General features: G+C 43.8%; 1 protein-coding gene across 1 annotated transcript in view; it reads right to left on the bottom strand.

Moving 5' to 3' along the window:
* The window catches only part of CLVS1 (clavesin 1), a 101,278-nt gene that overhangs the window by 17,607 nt on the left and 71,246 nt on the right, over nucleotides 1-12,425 (bottom strand). Inside the window, exons 4-5 of the mRNA XM_048286280.1 lie at nucleotides 2,153-2,263; nucleotides 781-1,016 (exon numbers count right to left, since the gene is read on the bottom strand). Of these exons, the coding sequence (XP_048142237.1) occupies nucleotides 781-1,016; nucleotides 2,153-2,263 (347 nt within the window). The remainder of the gene's footprint in view (nucleotides 1-780; nucleotides 1,017-2,152; nucleotides 2,264-12,425) is intronic.

The following is a 12,425-nucleotide window of genomic DNA, read 5'->3' as shown; positions in this document are numbered from 1 at the left end:
TCTGCATGGAAAGCAGTTTCGTGGAGTGGGATGCCAAGGGTGAGGCGAGTGCAGATGTTACACTCACACAGGGGAGCCTACATGGCCATTGCTCACTGCAGCTGGTGTTGGCTGAGCCATACCACCCACAGCCCTATGCCAGGTAGCCAACTTTCTGACCCCATCCCCACAATCAGCCCAAACTACTGAGGATAGCACTCTCCAGAGGTGTTATTTTGAGCATTCAGAGCTGAATGCACAATCACTAAAATTAAAATCAGAGCTCTTAAAAGAGCAGCTCTGCAACTGCCTTTGCAGGGCTTTTCAGAGCAAGTGGGAGCAGAAGCAGAGGGAGAAGACCAACTCCTTTTCCCTTTAGAGGGCAGTGGTGTTCATCTTACAAAAGCTGCTTTTCCGAGGAGGGAGATCCCTCATCGATGACAATCGGGTCAGCAGCAGCAAAGCAGCGGCAAGGAATAGGGACCAGCTCTGAAGTGGTGCCGCTGGTTGTGCTGCGCCGTGCAGGACAGCATCTCACCCTGATGTACTTTCTGTAATGCTCTGTGCAGGGGCTCATTAATTTCCTCTCATTTTCATGCACAGTAATCAGACAAGTAATTACGGTTCCACCGAGAGGCTTCCTTTCTCCCACCACACCATGAGCACAGCCCAGAGTGCAGTGCTCCATCGACGTTTGCCAAATTGCAGCCTCTCTTCAAGCCAGATGAGCCCTTCCTGTGAGATTTACGCCAAACCTGTTCAGAGAGCCAAATAAGAGCTGATTTCAAAGGCAGTACTAACCTTTTCATGGGTTTGGGCGAGGCCTCCCTTTCCAGGTTGGACGATGCGTGCTTCACGTGCATGGCGTTGTAGGAGGTGTGGGTGTACTCATTTTCATCGCTGTAGTCGGGACCGAGTAACGTTCGAGCCCACGTTCCCATGTCATAGGGAGGCAGAGTCCCCCCAAATTCAGAGGGCAGGCATTCAGGATGTATTAGCTGGTGAAGGCTGTTCAGGTTGTTACCATGAAGAAAGATCTTTAACAAATAAAAAAGAAAGTTCAAAGTCATCATCAACTCCTTACTTCATTAAGTACAATAATAGCAGCACTAATGAGATGTGGAGTGTCATTAGCTGACACTGCAGTTTCAGGTGGGAATTTCAAAAGCTCTCAGGGCTGACTTAGTTGGCAGAAGAGGGGGGATTGACTTTGGGGTGGGCAGCTGAAGAATTAGGCTGGCATTACTAACAATTCTGAAAACTCCGATTCGCTTGCTTTTGGCACGTGACAATGTCAGTTCCTTAAGTTCCAGATCAGGAGAAATGGAAGTCAGGAATTATGACTGATTATTGCTACTGTAAGAGGATAGAGGCTTACGAGAAGAGCAATGAGAAGGAAAGGGTGACAGTGGAGCTTACTGGAAGCAGACGTGAAGAGTAGGGCTTCAGCGTCTGAGGGCCACCAGCCCTGCACCCCAGGCCAGACATTTCCCAGGGGTGTATCAGGCTGTGTCACCACTTTGTGCTGCTTCAGCAACACGTGTTTCTCTAATCCCTCTTTGCATTCAGGTTGGTCCTAACCTTGTCCTGCCTAGTCAGACACAGCTCAGGGTGGGCTCTGGGGCCTCCTGAGGGATTATTCAGCTGTTGTTTGATAGACTGCAGAGAACAAATGGCTAGGATGACTGCAGGACCACCAATTCACTTGGGTTTCACTGGAGAAGATCTGCCTCTTCTGCAGTGTGAGCAAACAGCCTTCAGGCATGGGTACTTTTTGTGGAAGCAAGTGAGTTGCATGTGAAAACAGTCATCCTGCTGAAGGAATGAAACAGGAATTTTTATTCCCACAAAAAGAGTTGAGCTGAAGTTTCCCTCACTTGCAAGTAACTTCAGCCAGGCCTGACAATCCCTCCACATTGCCAGTTCTTTCTATCCCTGAGCATGTCCCAGTAAAATGTATCCACGCTTTGTTAGTGATAACAGATTTCTGGTCCCTGACTGAGTTATTCATTCAATCCAGACCATTCCAAACTCTAGCTTTTATAACAGCAGCAATTCTCTGATACCATATGGAAAATGCAGAGAGAAAAAGAAACAAACAGGCAGCTAGATACTTGGCTAATCCAGGTCTGCAGGTTCCTCTCCACCCTCAGCCCCACCCCCATCTAATTACCCTTTTCCTTGTCTTGTCTTTGAGGAACGGTTTGATTAGCGTGTACAGGGCATGGATGTACCAGGGCTGATTGACAAAATGGACTCCTCCAAAACGTGCAGGAAAGCTGTCCTAGAGAAAGAAAGAAAGGAAGGCAGTTAGGAGATGCAGTGCTTTACTCTGGCAGTCAATAGGATGAAAGTTGGAGGAAAAATCTGTCTCTTTCCATCCACAAACGAGCACTGGGCCTGCTGGGAGGGGGCAGGAGGGAAATGGAAAAACAAAAAAGATGCCTGGAAGCGTTTGTATCAGTTTCCTCTGTGGGCAGAAGCAGTCCCTTTGCCCCTCCACACACTGACACATCAACTGCCGATGAGGTGCTGAAGATTTAAAGTCGGGTCTCTAACCACTTCTCATGAACATTTTTTAACTCCATCAGGGCGTCTGACTCGGCCGGCCTGGGAAGTGAGAGGGGGTTGATGAGCACCGCTCCCTCGAGGGGAAGCTTTCTAATTTCTCATTGTGCAGCGCAAGGCAAGCCCCCAGTTCCCACGCACATCGCTGCTCAGAGCTCACCTTTTCACCCTTCGGCCTCCCTGCCTCCCCCTGCTAAAATCATCATTACAAAGGCTGACCTTTCGGGGTGAGCAAGCAGCATATTATAGGGAGGAGGATGGGTGGGAAATGCTGATTAAGTGAAGGTGTGGGGAGAGCGCACCATGACAGCACCATGGAAACTGCCGGAGCCGCGCTCGCTGCCGCTGCCGGGCTCAGCGCAAACAGGCATTAACATGCAGGTAGCGTCCCGCTGCCGAGGGCTCGCTACAGCATCCTGCCCTGCTCCACCAGCCTGGCACGCCTAAGAGAAGAGGAGGTGGCTGGCGTGTCTTTAAAGGTTATTGTATATTGTGAAGGGTATTTTGTACGTACGATCTTAACTAACAAACGTCAGTCAAGGAAGAGCCTAGGATTTTTTTTGCATGGCATAAATAATGGGACGACCGCTGCTCCTGTGTGCAAACACGCTTCCAAGGGGAGGAGACGAGCCTGTGTCACCGCTGTGAAGGGAGATGCTGATGAAGCCGTCCTCATCCTGTGTGTGCTCCTAACCCCTACAGCTCAGCATGAAAAGCAGAATATAATCAGGTCTCTTCCTTCAGGGCTTTGGCTCTGGGACTAAGGCAGGTTCCTTCCCCTCACAATTAGCACAGGGTGTCCTGGGGCTTTCTCTCGCCTTCCTCCCGAGCATCAGAGATTGAGCACAGCTGGTGAGAATACAGGGTGGATTTGTGAGATGATATGAAAAAATCCCCTTATACACCTGCTCAGTAGAGCTTCTGTGCTGCTTCAAGGTCAATTTTTCCCCCCAGATTTAGCAATATGTATGCATACACCACCTCCTGCAACCCAGGGCGGATCATCAGGACTCTCCATACTCTTTAGCCACGGATTGCCCTGGCAGTCATCTAAAACCATACTAAGGTGATGTTTGTGAGCAGCCACAGGCATTAAGTGATATCTTTTTCTTTTGCTGTGCAGTGGAATAAACCACTTCCACCTCAGACAGGTCAGTTCATACGAAATCATTACAAATCTGAATATTGGATGTACTGTGAAGGACTACTGGGTAATCAGGCCAGCATACAGGAGGACAAGCAGTGTAGCATCACAGATGATCCCATTTTAAATTCCAGTAAATGATGAGTTGAGCTTTTGAGACCCCCACCTGGTCTGGGGTCCTTAGCACAAGAAAGATGTCAGCATGTTAGAGTGAGTCCAGAGGAGGGCAAAAAAGATGATCAGAGGAACAGAGCACCTCTCCTACAGAGACAGGCTGAGAGAGTTGGGGTTGTTCAGTGTGGGGAAGGGAAGGCTCCAGGGAGACCTCATTGCAGCCTTCCAATACCGTAAGGAGGTGTATAAAAAGGAGGGAGAGGGACTTCTTATCTGGCCACATAGTGACAGGACAACGTTTTAAACTAAAAGAAGGTTGGTTTAGATTAGATGTTAGGAAGAAATACTTTTCTTAGTGGATGATGAGGTACTGGAACAGGTTGCCCAGAGAAATTGTGGATGCCCCATCCCTCAAAGTGGTCAAGGCCAGGTTTAATTGGGTCCTGAGCAACCTGATTTAGTGAATGGCATCCCTGCCCATGGCAGGGGGATTGGAATTAGATGATTTTTAAGGTCCTTTCCAACCCTAACCATTCTATGATTCTGTTCATTGATTCTATGATTCTCTCTAAGGATGGCATATGTTCTGTTGGGGTGTTCATTTTCAATAAAGATGGCTGTATTTCCTCTGCTTTTCATTCAAGTTTAGGATGCAGCTCTGACTGAGATAAAATACTGCAGTGCTGCAAGTTGCAGTGACTTCAACTGAGGGCTGAGAAACTGCTGCAGAGAATCTGAGCCCACCTAGAAAAACACATGGACTGACAGAAGTGTGAAGCCCAAAGTGATTTTCTACCATGCGATAACGTAAAATTGTGTTTTATAGCAGACCAGAGCCATAAAATGCCCATCACATGCAAAATTCACAAATTCAGTTGCCTTCCTCACACATGGGAATGAAGATTTTATGATTTGGAACTTTTCACAGGTTATTCTGAAAAAAAACCCCTAAGACAAACTGGAATGTTCCATATTTGCCTTTATTTATTTATTTATTATTAATTCTATGTTTTTCAAGATGGCCATCCCACAAGTTGTTTCCATAAGGAAGACATTTTAAACACCTTTGCTCTTTGGGAATAAATTGCCACAGTGGCTCCCAGGCTGTACTGGGAGCAGCAAAGGTCAGTGTAGAAAATCCCACCTGAGTCCAAAGCACAGGAGAGTAAGGAAATGAGAGATTGGAAGCAGGGGAATAACTTTAAGACACAGAGATTCATACTCACCTGAAAAAGAAAAGTTGTTTTGCCTTCTTGCTGGAATGCACAAATGATATTAATCATAATTTTTAGTGAGAAACATCAGTCAGGCTTCATTTTCAAGGGGGAACATGTATTTTTTAGAACATGTTGACCAGCTTTAACAACACCCATAAAGGCTCAAATACTGAGAATTATAGGAGCCTGCCAGAGATTTAAGCTGGCAGTCTGCCTCTAGAAAAGGTCTAAGGAGAAGGATGCACTTTCCTATGTAGAAAATTAATTTTCTGTCCACCCAACACAGATTGTTGAGTCTATAGACTAGATTCTATCTCACACATCTGTAAGTGTTATAGGACAGCCGTTAATGTAACAATTTTATTTAAAGACAATTTCTGTCTTTTAATTTTGAAAGCGCACCAAAAAATGCACAAAGACCCTTGAAGGAAAGATGATAGTCAGAAAAAACCCCAACCACCAAAGAACATTTTTTTATGTGTGTAACTTCCTACTAAATTTTGTTCCTTGCCCTATTAAGCACATTCAGTTCAATTTGACCTTCATCCCTCAGTCCACCTGCATTTGTAAGGCTGTCAATTAGAACAAGGACAAAGACTTTTTTTTTAAAAAAAAAACCTACCAACGAAATTTGATATGGGAATCATCCAGACACTGTTTGGAACTGCAACATACTAATTTTGTAGAAGTCCCTAATTAGAGCAGAGCTGTCTTGGAAAGAAAAGCTCCTGTCTGGAGGTCTGCCTTGTGCAGCTCCAGGAAGATGTATGAGACATTTCCCACACCCCACTTAGTGTCTCTGCTGCTTTCCCTGGGGCAAGGTGAAAGTAGCTGAAATTGATTTTCTGCTGGAGAGCTTTTGCTTTTAGGAATTCTCATTTGATTTCTCATGTCTTGTGATTCCTTGGGAAGGTGTATTTTATAATGAGGTATATTTTTTGGAGTCTTCTGTGAAATGGACCCTGGGATTATGGAGCCTTTTCTTAACCCGATTCCATGTCAAAAATACCCAGTCCTGAGGATATACATGGGTTTTATTCCAAAGTTATAAATGATATATAGTACACATGAATTGATCTAATTATTTTGGGCACTACTGTCTTCTCCTCTGAAAACGAAGCTGGTTAGCACATTGCTCAGCAATGAAATTGCAGGGTAAATAAGCACATCCAACCCAGTCCTAATCAAGCTAACCTGCTTCTCAGCAATAGCAGGGAATCACAGAATCACAGAATGTGTCAGGTTGGAAGGGACCACAGTCATCAGGTCCATCCTCCCTGCTCAAGCAGGGTCATCCCAGAGCACATGGTGAGGGATTGCATCCAGATGATTCTTGAGTATCTCCCGTGAGGGAGACTCCACAACCTCTCTGGGCAATCTGTCCCAGTGCTTGGTCACCTGCACACTAAAGAAGTTCTTCCTCATGTTTAGGTGGAACTTCCCATGCATCAGTTTTTATCCGTTCCCTCTTGTCCTATTGGACTCGCTGAGGAGGCATCTGCCTCTTCATTCAAGTCATGGATGAATAAGTTAAACTGAACCTTGTGGGACACCACTAGTGACAGGCCTCCAACTCGACCCTGTGGTACTAATTATGGCCCTCTGGGATCTGCCTTTGAGCCAGCTCTTGAGCCACCTCACTGTCCACTCATCCAATCCACACTTCAGTGAAAGAACTCCAGATATCTTCTTGGGCAGCTGGCTCACTCCACAGTCAGACCAGGCCTTCTTCACTGGGACTTAAATTGAGCTAAAATAAGAGATATATCTAACCATGCTGCAGTGACACCTTCCCAAAGCAGTGTAGGCAAACTGAGAGAGAGAAAATCGTCCAAACACAGAGTTTGAGTTGATTTAATGAAACTGGGGCCATTGATGGGACTGTTCTTTCGCCTGATTTGTCTTTGTTTTGCTTTATATATTTTCTTTTTTGCTGTTTTCAGTTTTATTCTCCTCTTTATCATGCCAAAAGAAAAAGTAATGAACACAGTAGAGCCACCACAGACCCCCCAAATCCATGCAGTCTTCAACACATCTTTTTTTTCAGATTGAAGAAGCGTCTCCAAGCTTGCAGGTCAGAGCAAAATGTTATGGGGATCATTGTTATATCCCCATTGAGCCTGGCACTGAAAGCCCTTGGCACATAATATTCCATGAAATAGCTAAGGAGTGATGTTTGGAAGCTATGAGGTGAATGAGAGACAATTGCTCTTTTTTCTGCCTGTTCTTGCCATCACGACATCTATTTCTTTTGGCATGAGTATGCGTCAGAAACCATTTACTATGGTGTTGTTTGGAACTGCCTGAAAGCTAAAAATCAACATGATTTCCAGCATATCCTCTCACCAAAGTGTGTCAGGAAAACAAAGCCATTTTGGAATACAAAAAATAGGGATGAATCCAACCTGATGCTCAAGGTCATTCCTTTCAAACTACATGAACTGACACCATACACCAAAGACCTGAGCTCAAAATCCATATTATAGCATATTTCTAGGTTACAGAATATCTGAATTTTGAGACAAAAGCATTTTTCAAATTCTTTCATAACCCTTTCTAATCAGAAAAGCAAGCACACATCTTGCCATCCCAATGAACTTGAATCTCAACCAACTCACCCATCTACTGAAAATCCAAATATAATCCCCTTTGAAAGAAAATAATTGCCCTCAGATTCAGGAAGACATCAGTCATAAACAAAACTGTTTAAAGTGAAATGTCATGTAAACTGAGGATAAAAACAGCATCTTCATGCCTGTGCACTTACATAATCAGTCCCTGAGGTGGATTAAAGCTCCTACAGATCGTATTAATAGTTCAGGAAGATTTTATTAATAGTTCAGTGATAGTTTCTCCATGGAGAATTGCCATGAATGTGTGATTTTAATGGATTGGCACAATAAGGGAAGGAGGATTTCCACTCTTCAGCTCCTCAGCTTCAGATCCAAATTCAGCCTCTGAAAGAGTGACAGTGCTTGAAAGTTGTTCCCTGATTTTATGATTTTGTTAGATATTGGATAGGCTGTGTCCATCAACAACCTGCTCCTGAGCATGTTTGAATGAATTCCATGTAATGCCCTAGGTATGGAAGTGGGCTGTTGAATAGTGCATGCTAGGGAAGAAGGCAAAATGTCCTCCCATCGGTACAGCTTCAGCTTCTAATTTTAACGCAGCTCCTAAGAGATGGATGTTTAGCTTGGCAGGAGGCAGTGGGAGGCAGCAGCAGAACCAGGGCCATGAGGACCTTGGGACTGGGCAGCTCCTGCACCTCTACAAGTGTTCCCTGGGGCTGCAGGAGCTGGGGCTGCTCTCCCTCACCTTCAGCAGTGCCTGCACTGATCCCAGGCATGTTTCCAATCTCCACCCCAACAAGTTGTTTGTCTTTCTGTTATCTCTTTTTGCTCCCCTGTGTTTTTGAAGAGATGGGAATACAAAATGAATGTTGCCGGTGGCAGTAATTGCAAATCGTTTGCTTCTACCTTCTCATGCCCTCAGAGTACACAGGAATTGAAAATAGTTGCAGAGTAGGGGAAAACCAGGAAAAAAAAAAGACACTAGTGCTAGCAGTATGGCAATCCTGACCTGCTTGAATATGACCATAAAAAGAATTCTTGCGATTGTGAAGAATTCATTGATTTTGGGTAAGCTGTGACTGTAACTGCTCACACCAAAACACTCTCTTTTCTTTGAAGTACATAATAGCAAATGATTGGAGAAAAATCACAGGAAATTGTGAGTGCTTGGTTTATTTTTACATCTCATGCCCACATATGTAGATGAGGACGCTCTGAAGTACTTCTGTCAGAGAAGTGGAACTGAAAAATGAACATTGGGATGCATTCTCCTAGACATTTTTTCATTATGTTTGTTATCTCTCCTGCTACACTCAGTAACTTTTAAAATTCAGTCATTTGCAGTGGGTTTCTCCCAGTCATTATTGCATACTAGTGAGGTCCTACAGAGCATCTGTTCATGGGTGTTGGCAGATGGCACCAATAAATCAGGTTACAGAACACAGATTTGCTCAGTAAACTTTGATTTGTCCTGATAGAATCATGCTGTCATGTCATCTGGTCTAACAAAATAACTTGTAACCTTGGGGCAGAAGGGGGATTGTTGGGGAAGATGAAACAGGAAAGCCTTATAAATATGATTGCCTGACAAAAGATTTTGGGAATATGAAAACTACAGGCAACATCGAAATGAAAGCCACTTTTGAAATACCAAATCTTAGTTACTGAACAACTGGAAAACAATAGTATGGCCGACTGAAGGTAATCCCCTCTTGATTGAACAATACCCTCTGCTTGCAGGCAGGTCCAAGGGTCAGAGCAGACCCTACTAGCTCAGCAGAAGGGGTCCAAAGAGTAGTTTTTAGAAGTTAAGATGTAACACTCTATGGTAATATAAGAACTCTTATAGGCTGTATGTAAATGCTATAGGATTTGTATCTTGTATTAGATTGGTTAGTGACAATTAGAATATTCAGTACAGAAGATGATTTATTGTATTGTAACCAGGACTTCACCATTCCATTCCATCCTTTTCTCATCACTTCTTCTTCACTCTCATTCCTCTCTCTCTCTCTCCTTACTTACTTGCTTACTCTCTTGCTCTCTTGGGCCTGCTCAGAGCTGCCAGCTGCAGCTCTAAGCAGTGCCCCTATACCCACGCCCTTTGCAATAAACCGCATGTTCCAAGATCTGACTATAGAGATCTCCAGTCCCGACCGTCCATCTGAACCACCCCGCTGTCCTACAGGGGATTTCTTCACTACCTTTTTGCAAGAAACCCTTTACTGAACCAGCTCAGAATAATTTAGGAGCAGAGTATCTCCCAGAGGCAGTGACTCTGTTGGATTGACACCATATCCTGGTGCTGCTTTTTTGCTTGGTTTGTACCCCTCTTTTACACACTAAAGGTAGAGTGTAAGGCTCCCTCCAGAAACAAACAAACAAACAAAAAAATAGATTAATAAATTATATTGAGAGAGAAACAGCAGGTTCATTCAGGGGGTTGGCTGAGGAGGTTCACAGAGAAGAGAGGAATTCAAAATGTGATTAAAAAATAAAACTGAGAGCACTGAGACAGTAATTTGGAAGTAGCCCACACGTGTGCAAGTGAGGTGCTGCAGTTTGCTCTAGATTAGGTCATATAAAGCAAGGCCACATCAGGATGCCTCTGGTGGAGCAAGAAGAGTGACAGTCACCCACTAACCTAAGGAGGGGTAGCTTGGGTTACAGGCAGCATGGGAAGGGACATGAATTAGCTGGAGGCTATTTTTCAGAGTTAGTTTAGGAACTTGGTATGATCTTTGCAGCCAGCTCCAGCAAACCAAGCTACATTGTCTCCAGTGTTCTGATTTTTGGTGTAAACTAGCTCAGAAACCAGTTTATATTCAGCTTTCCTAAGGCAGGGTGACTGCAAGCTGAGTTGCTTCTATTCCTGTATCTCACTGAATGTGAACGTCTGAAATTAGCTGTGGGGGAAGGAAAAAGCAGCAGGAAGATCAACAAAGCTGAAAGCAGTTTTGGGCTTAATTAGAAATGGTAAAGTGTGCTGGGCACAGAGCAAGCCTGGCCTGGAGACTTGCTGGGTGAGCAGAGGTGCTGCTGGCTGCAGTGTGTGCCCACAGGTTGGCTGGGATGTGTCACACTCCCTGCGACACCAAGCCCTTGGCTGAGCATGACCTGTGAGCTTTGGCTGCTCATTCAAAATCATCATAACAATAAAGGCCTCGTGCAAACTTTGGGTTTCTGAGAGAAGTGACCTCCCTCCAATCCTTTCTCCCTGACACCAGGAGACAAAGTGGTGTGTTTTCTCTCCGCTTGAGCTGCTGGTGGGTGTTTGTGGGTGTGAGGTGCTCTCAGTTTTGGGGGTGTGGTAAATAAGTAGGTTTCTTTCGTAGCCAGATTTTAATGCAGGGCATTCTGAAGTAAAACGCCCACCAGCAGAATGAGCATCTCTACCAAAGAGAGTCAGCATTAAGACAACTTTAATGAAGGAGCATCCTAATTCCCTTGCACTTGGAAAAGAATCCACCCAGGAGTGCTGGGGTTAAAAGTTTGGCATTGAAAACTTGACCCAAAAAATGTTCTATTTTTAATGTACACTTTTGGAAAAAGTATAGGGAGAATAGGGATTTTTTTTTTTAAGTAATTTTTTAAAGTTAAGCTTTAAACAAAATTAATTAGTACCATTAACCACTGTAGCTAAGAACAATCCTGTTTTATTTAGCTGATGTTATTTGAAGCTCTCTCCTAGATATTTCTATTTCCATAGACAGGCCTTGCACTCATCCTGAAGGGCAGTAGCTCTGTGGGACACTGTGATTGAAAGCACGGGGGGTGAAGGAGTTAAGGCAAGGAAGATTGCACTGAGGCAAATACAGGAGCATTTAAAAAGCTGTTGAAAGGACAGAGGTAGTGCATGCAAAGTCAGTCATGAAAAGCATAACATACAGCACCTTATTTCTTGTCCAGTACTGAGATTTAAAACAAAAAGCCCTATACAGAGAGTGTGTCTTTAGATAGACATTGTTATGCTGAGATTCTCTACATTGTCTATGTAAAACATTTATTCTACATTTTCCTCTTTTCTTCACATTACCACTTTATATATATATATATACACATATACATACTCTCTACCAAATTAGCTGTGTCTGAGCAAAGGGCAATGAAGGCCAAGCTGCCATGGTGAGGACAAATGCCCACAGCCTTAGTTAAAGTCAGCCAAAGAAAAGCAATTAAAAAGGTCTTGTGGCACTTGCATTGCTTCTCAGGAGACCTATTGACTTTGCAGATAAGCTTTTCATCTTTGCCTATGGAAGCACCAAGGTATTAAACAGAATTCCTAAAGTCACATTACACTTGTGTTGTGATTGAAAGCAGATGACGGAGGAAAGGAGATTTTATTATTTATAGTGCTAGGCAACCTATTTGGTGCTGAACAGAAGTCTGATCTAGCATGGCTTGAACAATGTGTGGAATCACCTTAAAAGCAGCATGGAAAGGAGATTATAAACTATCATTGTGATGAGATTATACCCTAGCTTGGTCAGAAGAAAACGATCAAGCAATTTTTTTCCTTGGCAACTGTTGACTGACTGAAACAAAGTTATTGATGGAAATTATTCCTTTTCCAGTAAATTTCTTTGCATCTAGCAGTAAGTCAAAATAATCCTTTGTGTTGATTCCTCTGTACAAGTCCTTGTAGGTATCACAGGCTCCTAGCACTCATTTTCTCAGAGCTATCTGTTAAACAAGAGCTAGATTCCCATCTTATTTACTAAGAATTTCATATTTTACTCTAATTTGTTTGAGATGGAAACCTCATTTTAAAATGGAAGTTTTCCCTTCACCTAGCTCTTGCACAACCCCTTTTTAAAACAATTTTTGTGG

Source organism: Corvus hawaiiensis, chromosome 26 (assembly GCF_020740725.1).
Source record: "Corvus hawaiiensis isolate bCorHaw1 chromosome 26, bCorHaw1.pri.cur, whole genome shotgun sequence".
In the NCBI taxonomy this organism is placed as follows: Eukaryota; Metazoa; Chordata; class Aves; order Passeriformes; family Corvidae; genus Corvus; species Corvus hawaiiensis.
Note: the sequence above shows the minus strand (reverse complement) of the source record. Positions and strands in the feature narration are given on the sequence as shown.